The 25942-nt window shown below is 45.6% G+C and overlaps 1 protein-coding gene across 1 annotated transcript in view; it reads left to right on the top strand.

Annotated features, from left to right (window-relative positions):
- The window catches only part of DEUP1 (deuterosome assembly protein 1), a 117432-nt gene that overhangs the window by 49665 nt on the left and 41825 nt on the right, over positions 1–25942 (top strand). Inside the window, exons 6-10 of the mRNA XM_090030567.1 lie at positions 7513–7725; positions 13533–13678; positions 14358–14463; positions 19508–19705; positions 24454–24540. Coding sequence (XP_089886693.1) covers positions 7513–7725; positions 13533–13678; positions 14358–14463; positions 19508–19705; positions 24454–24540 — 750 coding nt within the window. The remainder of the gene's footprint in view (positions 1–7512; positions 7726–13532; positions 13679–14357; positions 14464–19507; positions 19706–24453; positions 24541–25942) is intronic.

Raw genomic sequence — 25942 nt, forward strand, 5'->3', positions numbered from 1 at the left:
GGCCCCTGGGGCTGGCAGACCCTGGCTGCAGGGCAGAAGGAATAGAGGGAGTAATTAGCCCTTCTCCCTGCCACCGTCATCTTAACAGGACCATGCTGGGACTCTGTTCTGTGCTGAAGGGGATTCTTCCCCCTCCTCCTTCCCCCCCAGGGTGAGGGGGGTGGACTCTGTTCAGTGCTGGAGGGAGACTCCTACTCCTCTTCCCCTCACTGTCTGCTGCTATGCCAAGGTTGCTGTGCCTGGCCCCCAGAAGGGTAGCCTTCCCCCTGCTCATCCCCTCCCCCCCCCCAAAGTGCTGGGGGTGGGGCTCATCCCCCTCCTCCCCTGTCCTCCACCACCGCAGGGCGGGTTTCATAGTTTCTAGGGTCAGAAGGGACCTGAGCAGCTCAGCGAGTCCAATCCCCTGCCATGGAAGGAAAGAGTACTGGGGTCAAATCTCCTTCCTTGGAAACTTTCAAGAGCAGGTTAGACAGACACTCAGCTGAGATGGGTTAGTGAAGAATGATCGGGGTGACTGTTGCCTCCTGAGTCTGGGGGGCGCACAATTTGTGGCGAGACCTGGGGGCAGGCGAAAAGCCCCGTATCCACTCCTATACTTCTATGCTGCAGTTTAGTAACCCCCCTCCACCCCACACAGCAGCGGCCCACGCAGCAAAAAAACTGCCCTGTCCTGAGCGGTGCCAAGTTGGGGGCCAATCTCAGCATGGGCACATGCCCCCCCTATCAGTCGCCTATGAGAGTGATCCTGCCTTGAGCTGGGGGCTGGACTAAATGACTTTATGAGGTCCCTTCAAGCACTACTTTCCAATGTTCCTATGATGGTTTCCTTGGAGTCCTGACTGACCAGTGGTTTTCAGACTTCCTAGTGATAGAAGCCTTCTCCATTAGTTCATCTGTCATGAAACCCCTACTCCTTTCCATGGCCCCAATCAACCTGGCCTGACAATGGCAATGCACACCTCTTGGCCTACTCCATCATTACCTTCAATCTCTTTGCAGAACCCCTGATGACTTATTGCAGAACCACAGTTTGAAAATCACTGGGTCAGACTATCCAATGATGAAACCTTTCTTGTCTGAAGACGGGTTCCATGCCCTTCAGGAGACAACAGACAGAATATTACTGATAGGATGAGATATCAGTCTGGCAATCCTTTTATGGATGTTAAGAGCATAAGAATGGCCGAGAATGGATGCCAAATGGGAAAGTGAACTGGGGATAACCAGGATTTTTTTTCCACTGTTCCTCTCTCCCTTGCAGCCTCTAGCATTTACTCTTTAGGAAACTAAAATTCAGAGGCTGTATCTATAACTCCCATGTTCAAAAGCTACTGATGTCCCATTCCTCCAAGAATTTGTCCAGTCCCTTCTTGAATCTGGCTAAACTGTCAGCTTCCACAACATCTGGTAGCAATAAGTTCCACACTTTAATTACATGCTGTGTGGAAAAAATAACTTCCATTTGTTAGTTTTAAGCTTACTACCTACTAATTTCATTTTGTGACCCCTAGACCTAGTACTGTGAGAGAGGTTGTTATTTACTATCTCTTCACCATTTAGTATTTTGTAAACCCTTATCCTGCTCCCCCCCCCGAGCATCTCTTTTCTAAACTGAATAGGCCTAGCCTCTTTAGTTTCTCCTCATATGAAAGCCACTCACACCACTAATCATCCTTGTTGCCTTTCTCTGGACCCCCTGTAGGTCTTGTATATCATTTTTGATGTGTGGAGACCAGAACTGGGCTCAGTATTCAAGGTGTGGATTTATACCATGGATTTATAAAGGAGCATGATGATAATACTTTTGTTTACAGTTCCCTTAATAATCCATAACATTTTGTTTGCTTTTTTATGGCTGCTGAGCACTGAACTGATGTTTTTAGCAAACTGTCTGCATTGACTTCCAAATCATTAACCTGTGTAATAACAGCTAATGTAGAGTCCATCATGTTTCAGAGATACCTATCATGTTAATATAATTATTTATTGCTAAGCATTCAAGTTCTCCCACCTTCCCCCATCACATTGGGGTTTATAATTTAATGCACCACATAATTCCATTTGCTAGACTGTGGGTGGTCTCTGCAGGACTGGCTGCATAATATGTACCTTCCTATTTTGGTAGTCAAGACATCTGCCACAGTGCCTCAGCACATTCAAGACTATTTGCAGTTGTGACAAAGGAAATATTCTGCCCCCCCTGAGGTTCCTCAGTAATATTTACAGTTGTATCTGTGCAAGACAGCCTGGTAACACTAGTGTTCAAGTTTGATGAATGTTACAAGAGAAGAAGTTCCACTTAGTTTACTGCAGTGGAGAAGTTTTTGCCTGGCTTGCAAGACCGATTTATTTTTATTTCCAAATCTATCCACATCCTGACAGATAACACCACAGCTATGTATTATCTGTACACTAAACCAGGGCCATGCAACTGGTGGCCATGGTTAATTCGTAGTCAGTGGATTACCAGTTGTGCACTGCTCCCTACAATGCATCTGCTACTGCTGCAGCTGGGGTCTCTGAGTGCCCTCCTCTGTTTTCTCACCTACCTTCTTTCTTCCTCCTCCAGCTTCTGCTCCCTGTCCCTGCCCTACCCCTGGTGGGAAGGTCCACATAGCCTGCATGGCAAGCAGCCCCCTGGCTGCTTAAAAGGTGGACAGCCTTGGTGGACTAAGCCATTAAATTCATTATCCAGTTATGTTACAGAATTACCCCCCATAAAATCACTAACTTGAACCTATCTAAAATACTGACTTTTCCTGTCATCTAGATTCTTGGCATATGTTAATATAAGGTTTGATTGGAACCTAAGAGACTTTATGCCCAAACCCAAAAATCATATATTTGCCATGCCAAATGCATGTCAGGACATGAAATTTTTAGGAATTCAGCACAAAATTTCTCAGATCCCAATTACACAACTGCTAGTGCATGGAGCCCAACAATAGTGACTCAGTCCCCCATGCCAGTCTCCCAGAGTGCCTGTAGACATGCTCTGGGAGTGGGAGAAGGCACCAGCAGTGGCGGTAGTCCCCCTGTCCCCTAACAGGCTTAGTTTAAAGCCCGGTAGAGCAGGTCAGTCAGTCTGGCTGAGAAAAGCCTCCTCCCCAGGGGAGAGAGGTGGAGGCCGTCTCTTCCCAGCAGCTCCAAGAATTGTTCTAGTTTAAGTGGCCAGACCTAGATCAAGCCTTTTCAGAGCTTAGGACTCTAGCAGAGGAAAGGACCTTTTCCCCTCTTGGTGATGCTGCTGTGGAGGTGTGAGGCTCAGGTCTCACTCACTCACTGATGGGTTATAGTGAGCAATGTAAGTAAATAAGTGTATTTATTTGTATATTTACAGTAATCAAATAAGCCCTCTTGTTTTCTTAATATTGCTGACTCTAACTGGCCAGTGAGAATGAGAATTGGGTCAAAATTGAAGAATAGTTACCATATACCTGACACCACTGAACCCAAACATTTGGGGGGCTCTTTGGCAGGGGAAATACCATGAGCACCACAGTGGTCTTTCTATTGGCAGGGAGTGACCACTGTTCTGGCATGGATTAGTACCTGGGCAGAGATAGTATATAGTTATTCTCTAGCTTTCGTCTTCCACTGGGAAGATCTTGGCTTTACACCTACTTTATAGAACTGGGAGACTCTTCCCTAGATTACTCCTGCAGCCATATGGCTGAGGACAAGCAAAACCTGGGGATACCTGAACCCCAAACTTCTGGGCTTGGGCCTGCACATAGGATGCCCACCAAATTATATGAAGCAACTGAAGCCCCAAGTGGGGTGGAGGATGTTTGCTGATCATAGGGCCACTTATGGTTCTTGAATGACTCATGGATTTGGAATTGATTTGGCTTGGGACATGAAAAATTTTCCTTAAAAATAAAAATATATATATTTAAAAAAAAAAAAAAAAAGCTCCCAGACATCCAGGGCAAAACCTATGTATCCAGAGGCCTCTGGGCCCAGGCCCTGCTGGTCCTATGCCCAGAGCATCACACATATCAGCATCCCCATAATGAAAAATGGCAGTGGCAGTGCTTTAACTAAAGCTCATCATCCGCAGTACGCTGGTCACTTCCAGTCTGCGGTTTGCCAGTCCACAGTCTCTTCTGGTCCGGCAGCCAGCCCTCCTGCAGACTGGCAGCCAACACTTTGCTGCCTGGCACCAGGCTGCAGCCCAGGGACTGAGAACCTCTGCACTAAGCTGTGTGGAAGTGCAGCCATGCCTCAGGGTAGGCTGATGATCCAGGTGGACCTAGGCAGACTAGTTAGATGGGCAGATCAGAACCAGATGCAGTTCAACACAAAAGTGTAAAGTGCTCCATCTGGGAAGGAAAAATCTGCAACAAACTTACAGGCTCAGTGATGTTACACTAACTAACACCACATCTGAAAAGGGCCTGGGGGGTCGTAATTGACCACAAAATTAATGTGAGCCACCAATGTGATGCTACATTTAGCAGAGCAAACAATATACTGGCAAGCATCAACCGATGCATCTCAAGCGATACTAAGGAAGTTATTCTCCCACTCAACTCGCCATTGGTGAGGCCTCAGCTGGAGTACTGTGTCCAGTTCTGGGTGCCAAACTTCAAGAAGGATGTGGAGAAGCTTGATAGAGTCCAAAGAAGAGCCAAGCATATGATTAGAGACCTGAAGAGCAAGCTGTATGAAAAAAAGCTGACAGACATGGGACTTTCAAGCCTAGAAAAGAGAAGACTCGGGAGATTTGGTGGCAGCTTACAAATATGTCAGGGAAGAGCATCAGGGGCACGGTAAATAACTATTCACCAAAGTGCCCCAAAGGAAAACCAAGAGCAATGGTCATAAACTCCTAGAAGGTTTCAGACTGAATATAAGGAAAAACTTCTTCACAGTTCCTGTGACCAGACTCTGGAATAGACTCCCAGCAGGGGTGATGCAGGCACCTACCCTGGAGATGTTCAAAAGGAGACCTGAATGGACACCTCCTTGGGGTTATTTGATCCCAGCAGTCTTTCATGCCCAGAGCAGGTGGGGCTGGTCCCAATGATCTCACAAGGTCCCTTCCAGCCCTAAACTTGTGAATCTGTGTGGATGCTGACATAGATAGCTTCTTGAGCAAGTTTTCAGAAAACATGAAACTAGGAAGGATTGTGAACACAGTAGAAGATGGGAGTACAATTCAGAAGAATCTCGCCAGATTAGAAAGCTGGGCTGGAGCTAAGAAGATGAAGTCTGGTACTGACAAATGCTACACCTTGAGAAGAATAATCAGTAATAAAAAATGGGTGACATCTGACTGGATGGCAACACTACAGAGAAATATGTGGGAGTCTTGATAGATTACAGGCTCAGTGTGAGTCTGTAATGTGAGACAGCTATACAAAAAGCAAATGTGGTTTTGGGATAATTCATTAGGTGAAAGGTAGGTGATATTGCCCCTTTACTCAGCACTGGTTAGGCCTGATCTTGAATACTGTGGGTGCATGTACATGAAATGCTTACTGCGGAGTTGCCTAATTAGCTCCTCAACAAAGCCTCACAGTCTACACAAGCAGTGCTATTAGGCTGGAATAAACTAATTAAGTCTGCCATAGGATAATATTACCCAACACAAGCCCTGTTCTACAGTGGAGTTATTTACTGTGCTGTAACACGTGTAGACAGTGACCAGGGCTGCCTGGGGCATTAAGATGCTACAGTACAAGGCTGCCTGCTGGCTAGCCCCGCATTGTAACACCCTCATGCCCCAGCCAGCCACTCTATAACGCTGTGCCCAGAAGCAATAAACTCTGGCATGAACTGTGCCACCAGAATGTATTGTGTCAAATTTATTTCACATGTAGACGTGTCCTGTGTGTAGTTTTGAGCTCTGCATTTTAATAAGGATGGTGGAGAAGTTGTAGAGGGTCCAGAGGCAGGTGACAAAAACAATAAGGGGCTTGAAAGACGAGTCATATGAAGAGAGACTGAAGGAAATAGGCATTTTTAGCTTGTGGTGCTTATAAAGTGACATGATAGCAGTCTTCAAATATCTGAAAGACTGGCATAAAAAAGAGGGAAACCACCTTTCCTCCCTTGCTGCAGAGAGTAGCATGTAGATCAATGGCTTGAAGTTGCAGCAAAGTAGGTTTTGATTAGATATTAGGAAAAACCTTTTCACTGTTATAAGTGAGACTGAAATGGGCTGCCCAGGGAACTTGAACACCTCCAACAACGGAGGTTCCACAAGAAGAGATTGGATAGGCATTGGTCAGAGGTGATCTAGGAGTAACTATGCTTATGTTCTACTATGGGTATTTCCCATGCTTCTGGGCTTTACTGGTTGTCACATGGGACCAGGAGGGAATTTTTTTCCCCTCCTGCCAGAGGTGCCAAGTACGTGAGGACCTGAGGGCCACAGCCCCCTTGGGAAGAGGGCTGTCATCTGAAATGTGTAAAACTTTCCACATGTGTATCAGCTTAGGCCCTCTCCAGCAAAAACAAAAGTTGGCACCTATGCTTCCTGCTGCTAACGGTTGCAAAATGCCAACGGTTTTTGGGTTTTCTTAAGCCTTCCCCAGAAGCATTGGGTGCTGGCTGCAGCCAAAGCTGGTGATTTTGACTGCAGTGTGCCTATGCTTCTGTTGAGACTTAAACCCAAAGGTTCCTGGCTACAGCTAGAGGATCTTGCCCCTCCATCCAGGGTTAGACTGATTGGCATCTTTAGTATTTTACCCCATGGTCAGGTTAGTGCGAACTGTGGAGGATTTTGCTTTTGCTTTTGCCTGTAGCAGGGGCCATGGCTGTCTTCCTTGGATCTCTCAAGCAATTGCTACTTTAACAACCTTTGCAGCAGCAGGAAATTGGCCGCCATGGTCTGTCTGCTTTACCGGTGGCAGATTAGAGTTTATATCTTGTGGCTATGTCAGGGTTTACTGTGTCATTTTGCTAAAAGGTTAGACAGTGGATTCATATAGATGGCTTGGATAGGGATGATCCTGCCTCAGGTGGGGGGCGTTGGACTAGATCACCTCTAAAGGTCCCTTCCAGCCCTACTTTTCTATGATTCTATGATGCTATAGTATGCTTGTTTTTCTAATATTTTCCACTTAGTGTTTATTTTTCTGTAGCCAGCTCATCAAAGTATGGTTTAAAAAGAGGAAATTCTGCATCTGTACAGAGGGTTGAACTAGGTGACCTCTGAGATACTTTCCAACCCTATGATGATATGATCACCTTAGTATTTATTTACATTGTGGGAAAATACTTCAGGAAACCCTTCATGCTTAAATTTTCAGAATCTCTTTTACATTTTCCTACTAAAGGCCAAGTACCTGAGACAGTACAAAGAAGACAAAAATGACACCATCCTTGTCCTTTGAAAAAATAGCAAGTAAATTGTCAAAAGTGTGCCAGGGTCTCTGTGACACTTTATCCAATTCCTATTGGAGTCAATGGAAAGACACCTATTGATTGTAAATAATGAAGTAGATTAAAATAGGGATTAAAGTAATTATGAAATGTCACTGAAATGATTTTATTATGTAGAAACAGACGCAGAATTATCAATTCCAAATCGGCAGTAAGAAGCAGAAAAAGGATGACACAATTACCTCCAGCCAGCCAAGAGTTGAGAAGGATGAGTTCATTATTGAAAAATTAAAGTTTACTGTGAATGAAATAGCCATAAACAGAAATAAACTAGAAGAAGAAAATCTGAAACTCCAGCAGGAACTAAAAATGTACCAAAAACAGTGCCAGGTAATGACTAGTAATAATACATCTTGTCTACAACTATAGTGGAATTATTACTATAGCATTAATTATTTAGTAATACATTGTCAAAATTTGCTGAGGAGTGCCTACATGAATGATCTTTAAATAAAGTGCATTCTTAACAAAACTACAATAAGCTACCAGCTTTTGAATGACACACAAGAGACACCAAAAATATTTTGAATATAAAATGTCATGCATTTTAGCCTTGTCTCTATCTAGGTTTTTACACCTCACAGAATATCCACAGGAACCCATCTTCATTCAATTTATATATCAATTACTTTTATTAATTCTGGTTTTTTAGCTTACCCAGAGAAGTTCAAAACGTTATGCAACTGTATCCCAGGATACAGACAGAATTATAAATGGTACATTACATCGTTATTATAGCTGGAGCTGGTAACTAATTCTGGTTTTAAGGCCTGTCAGAATTATGGCTGCCTGTCCCAGCTTGCCTTCTACACTAGAACTTTTGAGGGATCTTTAGAAGGCAGCCATTCTGGTGTCCTACTTGATTCCTGCTCTGTAGTATCTGGCCAGACTCAGGGCTGTTAGATCCCTTCATGCCAATACAGACTCTTATCAAGCATAAAGGGGATGGAACAGAACTGAGAAACTTATCCATAGATTTTTGTAGTTGGGAGTCTGCAAAGACTCTTAACCCTTTCTGTGGGGAGAGAATCTATTTCAATTAATCCTTTATTTCTCTGCAGTCACATCTGATATGCTCTAACAAGCCATATACAAATCAACATCAATATGGTGTATGTAAATGATTGTCCTCAAGATGTAGTTATGGCAGCCAAGTCTTTGCAACACCATGTGTTTTATGTATATGCAAATTATTTTATATTGACTCATTAAATACTTTACATATAAGCAGATATTGTTTGACCAATCATAATGCTCCAATTAAGGTCTATATGTGCTGCCCCAAGCATTGGTGTGCTTAGGATGGGAGCGAGCATGAAACTTCGCAGTTGTGGCAGATGGGTAGGTGCTGAAAATTACCTCAAAAGTTGTTGGATTCTGTACTAAAGCCATTTTAGAAGGATAAGTTGATATAGGAAAACCCGTGAAGGTATCTGAGTGGAAGATCAGAGTGTCTGGGGTTTCTTGAAGGCTCTTGAAAAGACTCAGTGACATGAAGGTTTGGGGGTTTTTTTAGAAGAAATGTTTTGTGTTCCAAGCCAAATCAAGTCCAAATCCGTGAGTCAGTCCAGAACCATAAGTGGCCCTACAACTGGCAGACATCCTACATGCAGGCCCAAGCCCAGAGGTTTAGGGTTCAGATGCTCCCAAGTTTCACCTGCCCTCAGCCATATGACTGCAGGAGCAAACTAGGAAGGAACCTCCCATTTCCATAAAGTGGGCTTTAAGCCCCAACACCTCAATGGGCATAGGTGTCTAGTGCCTCTTGTGCCCCCCCGACACCAGTCAGCAACTGGGGGGGTGGTCCCCCAGGGGCCAATCCCACTAGCCAATGCAGGGCTGAAGGGGTGTCCCCCATGGCTGAGCTCACTCACCATAAAAGCGGCCATGCCGCTTCCAGAAGTCCCACTTCCAGAAGCAGCACATAGTCACTTTTGCTGGTGGCCCCATTCCCCGACCAGCACTCACGGGGGGGTACTGGTGCTCCCACCTGCACTCCTGCCTGCCAGCTAAACAGGAAGCACAGCCTGACAGGGGGTGCACCAGCATTCTCAGGGGGTGCATATGCACCCCTCTGCACCCCCTATGCATTGCCCCTTTCAGTGGGTACTAAAGCACACCAGAAGAACAGTCATCTCCAGGAATGCTCAAGGAAAACTGCTTTCATGTGTTCTGATACATGGTGTTTCCCCTGCCAGGTGGTTCTATGAAAGAGGGCCATAGCTTAAGAAAGTCAGCTTGGGAATTGAATTTGGGCGAATGATGAGGTGATTGTGATAATGTTGTGGGAGGTCAGTAAAAACAGGTTTGTACAATTTTCACTGAAAGGAAAGGCAGACAAGGTTCTTTAGGTAAATGTGGTATCTTTTATTAACCTATTCAAATAGTTGTAAAAATTTTTCTTTGCAAGCCTTTGGGTACAAATACCCTTCATAAGGCTAACAAAGCATCTGCAGTTGGTCTGTGCTCTTCCTGTATGAAATGAAAAGTAAAGAAGCCAGAGACTGGGCTGGTATGCATGCAAGATAGGCAGTCAGTGAAGAGGTGAATTGAGGAGTCAGTGGGTGAGACAGATTGTGGGGAGGTGGAGGGGGGAATGAATGTAGCTGGTAAATATTGGAGAGGTACCTGGGGAGTCAGGTGTTAGGCAGGTTATAATGCATCATAAATCCAGTGTCTATCTTAAGAGCATGATTTTTTGTGTCCAGTAGGTTGATGAAGTGAAGTTTGTAGGCTTGTCTGTGAAAGGCATTTTGTAAATTACTTTTTAGGATTAGAACTAAGAGATTGGAGAGAGAGTGGTTTTCTTGTGAGAAATGTGCCCCCACAGGTAATTGGGTATTCTTGTCTTTGATAGATTTCCGGTATGCATTCATTCTGGTGCACAGTTGTTGTTTGGTATCTCTTACATATTTTCCATCAGGGCATTTGGTGCATTGAATGAGATATATTACATATCTGGAGGTGCAGCTGTAAGATCCAGGAATACTGTAAGATCCATCAGCATTCCTGGGTCTTACAACTTTTAACTATACTGTATAAAGAAGCCTAAATCTACACACAGAGGCATCTTCACATCACAACATGTAAACTGTCTAAAAAATTTAGGTGCCCAAAAGGTGTTGTGGCTGCTGGATTTTAAAAAATGAGCTAAATTTTTGGTAAATCCCATTTCGGCGCTTATATGACTAATCTGGGTTTCACCCAGATTTAAAGGGTAAAACGGCATATGCCAGAAAATTTACTACCTAGCTAAATTTCTAACTTAGCTATTTTTTGCATTCTGCAAATTGTAAAGCTGTGCTGCTGCTTTTTCAATTTATTACAATTCTAACTCAAAGCAGTAACAAGAGAATTCAATTAATCGGAGTTTTTATCCATCCACCAATGTCCACCTAAAATAAGTAACAGAATCCCAGAGCCCAAAATAATTCTGCTTGTTTAGAAGTAATAACAGTTTTATTATGAATTCAGCTGAAAAGTATGCAGGATCCAGCAGACAGACTAAGTCATTCTGTAGCATTTTGAAGCTACAGTAAATGCTTGCAAATTTATTCCTATATTTAAAATCATATATTGGTATTCTTGAAAGGAACAAACTCTAAGATAGCCATGGTAAATCCTTTGCAGTTCCTAGTACGAGTTCATTTTTACTTGGAAATGTTTAAAGATGCTTTTCAGCCTCTAAACAAAGTTTTTAACCCTTGAATAGAATGTAAGATGGCCAGTGCAATTGGTGAGTGGTACCACAATGCTTTTAAATGTTGGACACAATACAAGCTTGATCCATTACCCTCAAGTCAGCAAGGCTATAAGAACTGTCTCCAGCCCCTGAAGAAAAGAGAGTGTGTTTTGTATTACTCTTCATATAGTCTTTTTTCCAGAGAAAGACTATATATAGTCCACATTGGTTAGAAGGAAGGTCATTCTATCACAGTGCCCTAAGCACTTCTGTGAGGAGAATAAACCCCTAAAAAGAAAAGATTTGCTCACGTCTGTCCGGATTCAGTCTTTTCAGCTGTGAATATCTAGAGTCACTTTGGAAAGTTTAAAATGTTCTTTCTGCTTTTAAAGATCTGAAAATATTGAAATAAAATGGAAAAACTATGAAAAGCAGTAGTATTCCCACAGTGTGACATCTTAAAGGTTAAGTCCAACCCCTTCACCCCAACATTTCTTCTATCAACAACTTCATATTTGGCACTTGTGTGAATAGAAGAAAACATGTTCCATGTGCTTTTACTACTGCAGGGCTCTGATGGTTGCCATTATGTCATTTGAGAATTGTGTTTTCAAGTTATTGGTGCATAATTTATGCTGAATTTCACATGGACTTACAAACAGGGCATGTCTAAACGTGCATTAATGTGCCATTGCTACTGTGCATTAAGTTTAGTACCTCTAATATGAGGTACTGCATAAATGCATAGTAGCTGGTGCTAATGTGCAGTAATAATGGCACACAGTCTTTTCATGACACTTAATGCATGGTAGACTAATTCAAGTGCACATTAACACAGATTTTACCCTGACATGCTAATATGCACTAGAATTAGTCTACTACACATTAAGCATCTTGTGTAGATGTGCCCAGATACTGTGATTTCAAGTATAATGTATATCCATCTGAAAACTGTCATATTTTCAGTGCAAAGAACTGAAAAGTAAAATAGCGTCAGCACTAAAGCAGTGTGTTTCAACCCATGGGTTGCAACCCAAAAGTGGGTTACAGGAATATATAAAAGGTCGCAAATAAACTTTAAAAATGGATCAACAAACTTTTAAACGGATTCTCCTTTAAAGGAGAAAAACTTGGGAAACGGTGGCACTGCTTGGGCTCCCCTCCCTTCCCCATCCTCACTTCCTTATGCACCCACTCCCTGCCCCACACACTAGAGGGCTGAGGACTGGGAGCAGAGGGCAGCAGGTCAGGAGTAAGGGACACTGGATCGGGACTGGTCATCAAAGTTTACAAATGGATCCTGGTACAAAAATGGTTGAGAACCACTGTACTAAAGAAATCTTAAGACAAAGTCCCAGGGCATGTCTCCCTGAGATGTTTGCTGCGTAGTTGACTAATTAGCTGTGCAGAAAACAACGCAGCACCTATACATGCACTGCTATTGAGATGAAGTAAATTAATTTACTTTGCAGCAGGATAGTACCTGTAAATATAAGTACTGACCCGCTGCAGAGTTAAAAAAAAACTCCACAGCAGCTCGTGTAAGCACTGGAGGGGCTGGCTTGGGTCATGAGGGTGCTTCAGTGGAGGGGCTACCTGCTGGTTTATTCATGTTGTACCATGCATGAATAAACTGCAGAACTGATTGTTCTGGAGTTAATTGCTCCCAGGCACAAGTTCAAACAGCACTCCCAGGAGCAATTAACTCCAGAGCAATAAGATCCACAGTTTATTCATGTGCAGTAATAGCACATGTAGACGTATCCAGAGAGTGACAGCTTGAAAGCTAGGTGCCCATTTTAAATAAATTATAATCTCTAGGCAGCTGAACCAGTTTTGGAAGAGATTCATCTCACATTTGAGCTAAACAGGTTGATTGAGGCATACGCCAACACTACACTGTATAAAGCTCATGAAATCTTCTGCCTCGGATTGATTCAACCCTTCCTAGCCCACACCTTGTTCAGAATTCCTGCAGTACAAAAGCTGATGTTTCCCTAATATTATGAAAAGACAAAATACCAGTGAATGATGCTATTGAATCCTGCTGTAATGGGGTGTAGTCCGGAACACATTGAAGTTAATAAATGTGAAGTTTATTCAAGAGAGTAAGAAGGACTCAGATATAACATTAAACATACAATAGATGAAGGTTTCTTATGATAATGTCACAGACAAATGCATCATAATGCTGCATGACCCAAAGAACCTTGTGTACTTTACTGTTGAGTGACATTTCTAGGGAAAGGGACTGACTGGGAAACCTTAGGAAAGCAATGCCTTCTCCAAAGCAGGAACTGTACTCAGAATAAAATTAAGTAACATACCAGGTTAAAAAAAATGCCTCTTAAATTCATAGTAAATATGTAGAGTAAACTATATGTCAGTCTTTAATACTATGAGGAATTGGAATTGAGAACCACTGCTGAGTCACTTTGATTGTTTATTTATATAGAACATGGAAGCCGGACTTTCGGAGATGAAAAATGAGCTGCAGACACGTGATGCTCTCTGGAAGGGGGTAAAAATGGAATGCCAACAGTTGCGTAAAGAATTATTGAAAATCGGAGAGAATAGAAATGTGCAGGAAAATCAAATAAAGTAGGTATTCTAAAAATCATATTTGCATTGTGAAAGACTTATGTATTTAAAATATTTTCTTTAATTTCAGTTTAGTTTGTTTTATAATGATATTCTGGATTAGAAGGTCAGATGCTAAATAATTTTTTATTAACATGTTAATCAGCAATTTTAAATTATGAGATTATAAGCAATATATATGCACTCTTTTAGATGGCCTGGATATTGCTTAATTCTTTACACGTTATTATATTTTATTTACTTGGATTTATATACTCATGTAATGAAAAAGAGCACATTTCTTTTCTACTAGGTACTTGTTAATATAACATTTTAAATATTGTATATATCAAATGATTACAAACAAGATTTCTTAACCCTCTTTGATCAAAATGAGTATCTGTTTATGGCTGTCTTAGTAGAATGAGTGTTTTGCCTTGCCCATGTGTAGTAACATAACATATATGTTAACAAATGAATTCAGGTTTCTTACCGCATACAATTGGACCTGGATCTCCATATTCCACCAATATCCACCTGGGGTTACGCAGTGAGACTTTCAGTCCCAGCTGGATTGATGAGGAAGATAAATTTTTTTAGATGAAGCTCATGGTATTTTCTGTTCACCTAATGGGTTGTTTTTCTTTAATATTGGGAGCAATCTGATCCTCAGTAACTTGTGGGGTTTTTTTATGTAAAGTCTTCAATCGGCCTGTGCACAACGTGTTGAAGAACTGGAAAATAAAAAAACTGAGCTATTGGCATTACCACATCATCAGAAGAATCAGCAAGAAGATCTAAATAAGGTATTTGCAAATATTTTGAAATGTTACTTGTTATATAGATTTTTTTTTGAGTATATAGTACAAAATCATGGCCTTGCTTATGTGAGTGTGCTACAGTATGTTGGAGAATAAATTGCATGCTTTCTGATAGAAGGGAAACTAACATATACGTTGTGTTCCCAGAAGGAATTAAGCAGCTGTGCACCCAGCACCCAGATGCGCTTAGAAATCAATAGAGTTGGGCACAACATGCATAAATAATGACAGTTATCCATGCCAAAAGGGTATCATCATACAATTAATACCTACGTGGAGTGCATAATAACAGCAGGTAATAGGCAGTGTGTGACCTGAGACATAAAGTACACTGGGTGAACAAAATAAAGTTAACAGGCCAGATGCCCAGAGAGGTACATCGGTCAGGGGAACCCAAGCTTCTCTTTGCTACTAACACAGCTCACCACAGGGTGCTTCTACACATGTATTAATGTGCTTTTCCTAATGCTCATTACATTTACTACCTCCAGTGAGAGGGCATTTTTACTTGTGCAAGCTCTGGGTGCTTTGAAAAGCCCCCAGCACTGCAATGCTTGCAGTTGTATAAGTGGGGAAATGCACATGAATGCAAAGAAAATAGTGGTGGTGCACTTGTAAATTAAAACATCTCAGAGGTGCTTTAGTTCCAAAGTGCATCGCCACCATTTTCTCTGTTCATAGTTAGTAGGGTCAGAAGGGACCTGAGCAGATCATCTCAAGTCCGATTCCCTGCCATGGCAGCAAAGAGTACTGGGGTCAGACAGCCCTGGCAAGGTGTTCATCCAGCCTCCTCTTAAAGACTCCCCAGGGTAGGAGCCAGCACCACTTTCCTTGGAAGTTGGTTCCAGATCCTAGCCGCCCTGACCATGAAGTAGTGCCTCCTGATGTCTAACCTGAATTTACCCTCTGCCAGCTTGTGACTGTTATTTCTAGTCACTCCTGGTAGTGCTCGGGGGAACAGGGATTTCCCCAATGCCTGCTGGTCCCCCCTGACTAGTTTGTAACAGACCACTAGATCCCACCGCAGCGTTCTCTTGTGGAGGCTGAACAGGTTCAGGTCCCGTAGCCTCTCCTCATAGGGCTTGCCCTGCTGTCTCCGAATCATGCGAGTGGCCCTCCTCTGGACCCTCTCCATGTTGTCCACATCCCTCCTGAAGTGTGGTGCCCAGAACTGGACGCAGTATTCCAGCTGTGGCCTGACCAGTGTCACATAGAAGGGGAGTATCACCTCCTTGGACCTGCTTGAGATGCGTCTGTGGATGCATGACAAGGTATGGTTGGCCTTCCTGACTGCCTCCCCACACTGCCGGCCCTTGTTCATCTTGAAGTCAAGTGATGACTCCAACAAGATCCTTTTCTGCCTCTGCACTGATAAGAAGGGAGTTCCCAGCCTGTAGGTATGGTGCTGGTTCTTCCTCCCCAGGTGCATCACCTTGCACTTGTCAGTGTTGAATCCCATCCTAGTCTCATCCACCCACCCCTGTGACCTGTCTAGGTCTGATTGTAGCCTATTCCTTCCATCTAACGTGCCCACATCTCCCCACATCTTAGTATCATCAGCAAATTTGACCCCCTCGTCCAAGTCACTGATGAAGATGTTGAACAGTGCGGGCCTGAGGACCGAGCCCTGGGGGACCCCGCTGCCCACACCCCTGCAGGTCAAAAATGATCTGTCCACCACTACTCTCTGGGTGCGGCCCTCCAGCCAGTTGGCGACCCATTTGACTGTGTAGGTGTTAACACCACAGTCCCCCAGTTTCTTAATGAGATCGGGGTGAGAGACAGTGTCAAAGGCCTTCCGAAAGTCCAGGAAGACTACGTCCACTGCTACCCCTGCATCTAAGGATTTGATGACCTGGTCATAGAAGGCCACCAGGTTGGTCTGACAGGACCTGCCTCTAATAAACCCGTGTTGGTTGCCCCTATGCATAATCTCCCCTGCTGGCCCCTCGTGGACATGTGCCAGAATAATTCTCTCCAAAGCTTTCCCAGGATTGAGGTAAGACTAACTGGCCTATAGTTTCCCGGGTCCTTCTTCCTCCCCCTTTTGAAGATGGGAACCACATTGGCCCTCTTCCAGTCCTCTGGCATCACACCAGAGCACCACGAATGTTCATAAAGCCATGCCAGGGTCCCGCAATGACCTCAGCTGATTCCCTCAGCACTCTGGGGTGGAAATCATCCGGACCAGCTGATTTGAATACATCCAGTCCCTCCAGAAGTTCCCTGACTAGATCCTCCCTGACCCTTGGCCTAGGTGTGCCTCCCCTGGAGTCTGAGGGGGGCCCGGTGGAGGGGCTGATCTGGTCCCTGCTCAGGAAAATGGAGGCAAAGAAGTCGTTAAATAGGTTAGGTTTGTCATCTGGTGTGACAGCCAAATCTCCTAGCATGTCTTGCAGGGGCCCCACGTTACCCGGTACCTTCTTTTTGCCCCCTATGTATTTAAAAATGGACTCCTTATTGTCCTTAATCCGGGAAGCTAGTCCCAGTTCCATCTCCGCCTTGGCCTTCCTGACTGCCCCCCTGCATCCCGGAGCAACCGCAGCATAGTCCTCCCTGGTGATGGCCCCTCTCTTCCATTGGGTGTACACCTTCCTTTTAGCTAGAAGACATTCCTGGATGCTTTTGGTGAGCCATGGGGGCTTTTGTGCCCTCCTGTTCCCTTTGATCTGTGTTGGGATTACCTCCCTTTGGGCTTGGAGGATCGTCTCCTTAAGGAGCGACCACTCTTCTTGGACACCTGGCTCCCCTCCCCTCTGGGACCTCAGTGCCTCCCCAAATATTCTCCTTAGCTCATTGAAGTCCGCCGTCCTGAAATCTAGGGCTGCTGCCTTGCTGTACGCCTTTGCCCCCTTGCACTGGATGGTGAATTCCAGCAGGCAATGATCACTGTCGCCCAGGTGGTCGAGCACCTGCAGCCCTCTCACCAGGTCGTCACCCGTGGCCAGCACCAGGTCCAACAAGACGTCTCCCCTGGTGGGGCTGTGCACCCCTTGGGTTAGATGGAGGTCCTGCATTCTGGCTAGGAACCTATGTGAGTGGTCAGACTTGGCTGACTGCTCTTCCCAGCAGATGTCTGGAAAGTTCAGGTCACCCATGATGACCACATCCTTTGACCTAACTACCTGCGTGAGCTGAGTTAAGAATTCCTGGTCTAGCTCTTCCCCTTGGTTGGGTGGTCTGTAGTAGACCCCCACCATTAAGTCTCTTTCCCTTCGACTGCCCTGTATTCTAACCCAAAGCACTTCCATGTGCCCCTCCTCTGACTCTGTGCTACCTGGTGAGGATGAGTATTCCTCCTTAATGTAGAGTGCCACACCCCCGCCTTTCCTCCCTGTCCTGTCCCTCCTGTACAGCCTATAGCCCTTGATATTCACCACCCAATCATGCGTACCACCATGCTTCAGTGAGCCCCACTATGTCTGGGTTGGTGTCAGCTAGCAGGAGGGTAAGTTCCTCCTGCTTGTTTTCCATACTATGAGTGTTTGTGTAGAGGCATTTGAGGCCTCCTGTGGATGTGTGCACTGATCCCCTAATCACAGCATTGCCCTTGCCCATGTTGCTTACCTGTGTATATGTTCCACTCATCAGTTTAGGCTGGGCTGTACTTGTGAGTGTTGCTTGGTTTAGCAGTCCAAGCTTCGTCCTCCCTCATCTTCCCCTTCCCCCGACAAGCCTAGTTTAAAGTTTCGCTGCTTATACAATTGCATGCAGTGCAGCACAATACATGTCAGCTCCTATGTGGAGCAGATGCAATTGACTGAGTCTGCTGTTAGTTTCTGTTAGTTTCCCTTCTATCTGAAAGCGGCATTTGAGAACTAGAAGGTATGTGTATAAATGACCTAAAGTACTAAATAATGAGGCTGCCCTAATCCACAATACTGAAAGCGCACATTTTTTAAGTGACACTTAATGTTCAGTAGCCTATTTTACTATGCATTAGTGTAATTGCATGTTTTTTATGTGACACGTTAATGCACAGTAAAATAGGTTACTGCACATTTTAGCATATGTGTAGACACACCCACAGTGCTCTATTCATTGAATTGCATAGCGCACTACTCGTACAGTAGCCACCTAATTTCTATGTAGCATCAACAGTTTGGGGTGGAATATAATTTAGCAATTCCCAGTACCAAATATAGCTGTGTTACTTCCTTCAGCATGGAGAGGTTAAACATAATTCTTCTCACATGTGTGGTTTATGCTGCTGACCAATATTGTGAGCAGTACTTCTGCAAAAATTATGGGAAAAATTATGCAGCAGTTTAGATATTTATGTCTAAATATATTGCTTACATCTTTTATTTTTGTGCAAATCAAATAAAATGAAAATACCATCTGCTATTGATTATGGTATTATGAGAAAATTAATTAATACAAGCTTGACTACAGTTATGTTGACTTTGGTTGTTGCAGTACCCAGTAGTGTAATATTCTTTTAAGTAATATGAGAATCTGTTGGTATTGAATTATTTGTTATTGGCAGAAAGATTATGAGACCCACAATCTCTTTATAGATTCTCTGGAGATATTAAAGTGTATAGAAAACTTCACCTTAAATATTTTATGTAATAGCAGTAGTAGTTGTCATAAAGAGGCTTGGGAAATTGTTTTGTTCCCTAATAGCTAACGGCTGTTTTATAATACAATATATGGTTGTTTTTTATTTCTAAAGTTTTTTGGTTTTTTTCTTGTTAAAGAGTTTCTAATTCTTAAAATCAGTGTTTATAAACACTATCCCTATCATTAGTTTTCTTATTGTGAATTAAAAGAGTACATCCTTTGTTCACATTTGACATTGAATCGATGAAGTCATAAATTGTAGATTATTTCTTTTCCCAGAATCTGTTTAACAAAGCTGGTTGCACAGAATCATAGTGATATTTTATTTTAAAATATCCTTAAAATCACTGACATGGCTAAAGGAGTTGGTGTATTTTGAACCAGGGAGCAAAAAAGTCACTAGTAAGTGATACAATCTTATACACTGCAAATATTTTCGCTTTTTGGAACATATTTACTGCAGATAAGAGACCATCTTTATCTTGAGGACCATTCCCATAGCTCTGAGCAGAAAAGAATGAGGACAGAAATCTCTGACCTGACAAAAAAGCTTCATCAGAAGGAGATCACTATAGCAACTATCTCACAGAAAGCTACTCTTCTGGAAAGACAGTTAAAAATGGAGTTAGAGATAAAAAGAAAATTGTTAAGAGCACAACAGGTATGCAAACAGGCAAAAAAACAGCTCTGGTCATTCTGCTGCTTACTATCGATGATGACTTACATTATCTGCTAAATCAGCACTACATCTTGTGCATTAGTTTTCATCAGCCATACTTTATATTTAAACCCTGAGAAAAAATACAAAAAATAACCAAAATTCTACTGGAAAAATAAAAGACCAGTAAATGTCAGTTGTACAACATGCAGTCTTAACATATAGTCCATTTTGATAATTATTACTAGAGTTAACATTCCAGCCCATGGAAGATTTTGAAAAATTCTGGCCCAACAAAATTATAACTATATTGGGTGCATCTCCATGAGACACTTTACTGCACACTAGAACAAATTACTGCACAATAAGCATCAGCATCCACACATGCAGACCCGTACTGGATAGTTATTTGCTTTGCTCCATAGTTAATTTGCTACCTGCATTTGCAGGTAGCAAATTAATTGCCAAGTAGTTACTGTGCAATAAGGTATGTGTGGATGGCTGGCAGGCAGCAAATTTGCTCCAGTTAGCCAGGCAGCAGGGGGTGGGAAATTGCTCCCTGCCCCTGAGAGCTGTCTGCTTCCAGGGCAGGCTTCACAGAGCTGGGGATGAGAGTTCTCTGCCCAGTGTAGACCTGGCTGTGACCTGCCCCAGATGGGCACATTGCCAGCCAGCCCTGGGCAGTGCAGGGAAGTCTGCATATACAGCATAGAGCTTGCTGGGAACTGTGTGAAACGGGACAGTTCCCAGCCAGCTCTGGGCTGCACATACAGACTGGGACAGTTCCCAGCCAGCCCTAGGTTTCTCAGGGAAGTCTTCATATACAGCCTGGGAACTGCCCCAGTCTAGGGCAGGTCCCAGTCCAGCAGCTCTTTCCCAGCTCCATGTCCTGACGGGGTGATCAAGGCACAAGGCTTGGAAAGAGCTGCAGGGGAGGAACAAGTCCCAGCCCTCTGCCCTGATCCGCTGGTAGGGCAGCTAGCATTGAGCCCCTAGCCTGGTGGGGAACCTCTACCAAGCTGGGGGCTCACTGCTAGCTGCCCCACTAGTGGAACAGGGCAGGGGGCGGGGACCTGCCCCTCCCCTGCAGCTTTTTCCCAGCCCCCTACCCCCAACTGGGAAGCTGGGGCCAGGAGCTTCCTGCTGCCAGGGCAGGTGGACACTGTCCTGGCAGGGGCTCCACCATCAAAGCCCACCCTGGCAGCAGGCAGCTCCTGGGGCAGGGAGCAATTTCCCAGCCCCTGCTGAGAATCAGCTATCTCCTGGCCTTGTGCTCCCTGCTAGCCCCTGGGCTAGTACCGAGGGGGAGCCTGGGGCTCCCTCTGGCTGCTGCAGGGGACAGAGCAGGGTGGAAGCAGCCCTCTCTGGGCTTCTCCCATTGGGAGCAAATCTGCTCCCAAATGCCTGCATGGGTAGACACCTCCCCAGGGTGGGTTTACTCCTCAGTAAATTACTGCAGAATAAACCCATGCAGTAGCATTTGTACATGTAGATGTACCTAGTATCATTCCATTTTTTATTACATTATCAAGCTTTGCTTACTTTTCACAGTTCTTTATGTTTTTGTTTTAAAATGTTCAGACTGGAAATTAAATTATCAGCTTTAAAGCTGGATTTTTAACCTATCAGTATTGTAAACGAGAAGTCTAATCAGTACCCCCAGGCTCCCAGTCGGGGTGCAGCGGCAGGAGTGGGGGCATGGCCAGAGGCTGGCCAGCATGGCCCACTAAGGCAAAGGGGTAGGGAGGGGATTTATTCCCCCCTCCACCGCCTCTGTCCCCATGGGAATCCAGCTGGGGTCTGTCCACCCCAACCACCACTGCTGCCGATCGCTGCCTGTGTAGCGCAAGTGGTGGGATAAGCTTCTTTCCTGCCACCTCTGCCAGATGCCAGAGGGAGGGGGGAAATCACCCTCTTCTCTACCCACTTGCCTAAGGGGGCCATTCTGGCTGACCTATGGCCGCTCCCCCACATTTGCTGCTGGAGCGGTGAGGGGGCAGGGAGCTTGATGGGGGTGACAGTTGCTGTCATGCTTTCCTGGGGAGCGCAGGCCTCTTCCTTGTGGGGGCTGCACTGTGGGCAGGAGCAGAGCAAGATGGGGCAGTCAGAGTTGCCACAGACTGCGTAGAGTGAGCAATAGCATCAGAGCTTGGAGGGGTGGCCATAGCCCCCGAAGCCCTCCTTAGTGCTGCCACTGCTAGCAGTAGCTCTGACTGCCCTGTTCCATCCTGCTGTGCTCCCATCCACAACACAGCCCCCGACCAAGAAGAGGCTTGCACTCCCCAGGAAACCATGACAATGGCAGCCACCCCTGTCAGGATCCTTGCCTCCTTGCCACTCCAGCATCAGGGGTGGGACCATGGCCAGAGGCTGGCTGGCATGGCCCCCTGTCACGGGGTCACGTAAGGCAAGGCCCCAGAGTGAGGCAGAGAAAGGGCGTGAGGCACGCGGTGTTGGCCCCTGAGAGGGCAAGGCCCCAGAGCGGGGCAGAGACAGAGCGCGAGGCGCTAGGCGTCGGCCCTAGAGAGGGCAAGGCCCCAGAGCGGGGCAGAACAAGCGAGCTAGCGAGCCAGACCCAAGGGCGCCGGGATTAGGGCGGCGGTAATGAGCCAGACCCAAGGGCGCCGGGATTAGGGCGGCGGTAATGAGCCAGACCCAAGGGCGCCGGGATTAGGGCGGCGGTAATGAGCTGGCCCAAGGGCGCCGGTATGGGGCGGCGGTAATGAGCCGGCCCAAGGGCGCCGGTATGGGGCGGCGGTAATGAGCCGGCCCAAGGGCGCCGGTATGGGGCGGCGGTAATGAGCCGGCCCAAGGGCGCCGGTATGGGGCGGCGGTAGCGAGCCGGACCCAGGGGGCGCCAGCGATTAGCCGGACGCCGGCGAGACAGGCCCAGGGTGCAGGGAGCGGGCTGGAGATAGGAGCCCGACCCAAGGGAGCGCCAGGTGGGCGAGGAGCCCAGGGTGCCCGAAAGAGAGAACGAGGGCACCCGAGGGGCGAAGGACCATACGAACGTCCCCCAGAACAGCTGCGAGGCTTGGGGCGTGCTGAAGGGGAGGTTGGAGGCACGCATAGCCCTTAAGGCGGGGCGCATAGAGATACCCCATTTTGGAGTAGGGGCAGGAACATCGGTACCGTCAACTAGGGAAACAGAGGCAGCCTCCCATACAACTTATTGGTCATCAAAGTCGTGGCGGGCGAGATTCTGAGGGTGCTAAGTTCACCCTAACGTGACGGTAGGGGGCGCTAGGGAGTTCACGGCCGCCCCTAGGCCCCGCTCCCTCACACCCCCTTAGGAGAGAGGGCAGGGAGAGGAGTTATTTCCCTGCTCCCTCTGGCATCTGGCAGAGGGGGCAGAGATGGAGCTTATTCCGCCACTCACCCAACGCAAGAAGCAGTTGGTCACAGTGGTGGTCAGGATGGGCATACACCCAGCTGCAATCCCCTAGGGACAGAGTCGGGGGGAATAAATCCCCTCCCTGTCCCCTCTGCCTCAGGGACCATGCCAGCCAGCCTCTGGCCATGCCTCCACAGCTCCAGCAGCAAGGGGGGAGTCCCTCTAGCTCTGGTCCATGCCAGTGGGACAGGGAGGTGGAAATTAAACCCTCTCCCTGGCCAGTTCAATTGAGGCCACTGCCAGGGCTGACCATGCCCCCACCGCTAGAGTAGCCAGTGGAGAAATGCCCGGCAGGTCCATGCTGGTGAGATGGGAGGGAAGAAGGAATAAACCTCTTCCCTGCCCCCTTTGCCTTAGGGCATGCAGTATCTGGCCACACTGCTGCCCCTGCTCTAGAGAGCAGAGGGGCAGGGCCAGCCCTGCTTCAGTGAAGCAGAAAGCACAGCCCTGCCCAGGCCTGCAGAGCGTGTCAGGATGCTGGGGAACTCTGATTTAACTTAAACCAGGAAGGGGTCTGGGATACAAGTTCCATAAACCTGTTTGAGCTCAATCAGTTAAGTCTGATACTATATTCAATCAGGTTTATCTCAAACTGGTTTTGGCCATTTTGAAACTGGTTTATGTGTACTGAACTTCTGTTCTGTTACAGGTTTAAACCAGTTTCTGATCACTTTAACCAGTTTTTGTAACTTCTGTCCTAGCCTAAGAGGCTTGTGGCCCCTAACTACTCAGCAATTGAAGTCCTGTTGTAAATCATTGCAAACTTCAGGTTTAAAAATATATATATGGCCTATCCGTTACTGATATGTTGAGAATATGTGAGAAGCGCATACAGTTTACCAACCCCCCTGAAATTTGGAGGTTTAGCGCTCATTTCTGCTTGTACGTAGAAACACTGTGATCTAACAGAACACTTCAATATTGTAAATAAGTGCTTAAGAGGTGGTTTAAACAATCTACTACCACATGGCACTATTCACAAGGTCCATGCTACCTACAATATCATCCACCATAGTGGATTACACAGGAGAGCCAGGTCCCTGGCTTCAACCCGATTTTAGCAGGCTGCAGGATCTGTTGTAGTGCACACAACTGATGCTCCATTAACTCAGTTATGTACCTGCTCCACCTTGTGCTTCTTTTTAACATGGGTTTAAAAAATAATAATTAGCACATATATCTTTAATATGGAACCTAGTACCTTTTTCTATCTTAATATTGCTTTCATTATTAGTATATACTGATAATTTTTATTGAATACTTTAAATAAAACTATAGAGTCAAACTTCTACATAACTAGTCACTATTTACGTCATTGAAATTGTTGCATTCAACTAAGTGTTTAATCTTTCACCAGTTATTAGGGCTGAGTTACGATACTATCAAACCTGAAAACACATATCTGAAAGAAACTATGGAAAATTGGGAGTCTGGAAGACGTATGGTAATTTTTTTTTTATCTGTGCAATGTACAGTTATTGATGATTGTAATAAGCATAGATTGGGATCTTGTCAAAAGAGAAGTTACCAAGGTCTGAGCCAGAGGTCATTTTAATGATTTGTGTGCACTAGAAAAATATTTATTTTGATTTCTTCCTGCTCTACTCCCAGTGCTGCCATATCCATTCCCAGTGCTGCTGGGATGCAGCATCTTCCCAGTACCACCAGCACCCACTCCAAGCCCAGTTCTCGCCCCACTCCATGCAGATCTAGGGGCACATGCGCTTCCCCCATGCCCTTTCAGGGTGCAAGCAGCAGTGGGAGCTGCCTCTTCCCCACCCCCATGAGCTGCAGCTCTGGCCCCCCCACCCTGCCTGGGGAGCGCCTGCCCCCTCCTTCACGGTAGGGGGTGTTGATCTGCCCCCACAACAGACTTACCAGCTAGAGGCAGATGTATCGGCAATCAGATCAGTATCGGCCAATATGCCTCCTTAAATATCAGCTATCAGTATTAGCCCCCAAAATCTCTATTGTTGCACTCATCATGCTTTCTTTTAGGGATGGTGATCTGTTTATGCAAGAGGCAAAGATATTTTGGGGAGCTTATATATTTTTTGGAACAACTATCATTAGGAGAGATTTTAGACAAGCTTTTGGACATAGAGACCCTTTGTCAGGTCTGAGAAAGAAGCAGACATAGCTTGAGATAAGTAATAAATTGGATAATATTCAATAGAAATAGAAAACTCTATATGTAAATTATAACAGTTAGCTTAAAAGAATAGACCAGGGTTCTGAAAAGAGCAGAGACATTATCAGGAGTAGCTGATAGACAAGCGAAACATCTGGCCAGGCACAGCAGTAGAGAGTGGGTTCTCCCTTCCTGTCCCTGCTCCTTGGCTGGTGGGAGACACCTAGGGGGGCATGCAAGGAATAGGTGCAGGAAGGTGAAGCTTGCTGTTGCCACTGTCCTCAACCAACCACTGCAGCCACTCCACACACCCCCTGGATGGAGCAAGGCATGATTAGCCCAGGGACTTCCTCACTGCCAAGTCAGCTGGTGCAGTGGTGGTGGATAGGTCTTCTATCTCTGAACCTGTTCTCTGCCTAGTCCCCTCTACCATACTAGGCCAGCCCAGCTGCTCCAGCCATGCCTTGTCCCTATCTCTCCCAGAGTCTGATCTCAGTTTCTCCTTCCTGGATTCCATAGGGGATGCAGGCTTCTGGGGCTGCAGGAAAATGGAGCTGACAACATTTCTTCCAACTGCAGCCTGAGCATCATGTAGCACCCAGTGGAGCAGCTCAATCTGGAGGCAGCTGTAGTACAGATCAAGGTTGGGGAGGAAGGACGGTGCTGGAAGCTGATAGGTTTACAGCCACCTCTGTGACATCAGTCACAGCTGCTG

Source organism: Crocodylus siamensis, chromosome 1 (genome assembly GCF_052110815.1).
Source record: "Crocodylus siamensis isolate JL-2025a chromosome 1, ASM5211081v1, whole genome shotgun sequence".
Classification (NCBI taxonomy): Eukaryota; Metazoa; Chordata; order Crocodylia; family Crocodylidae; genus Crocodylus; species Crocodylus siamensis.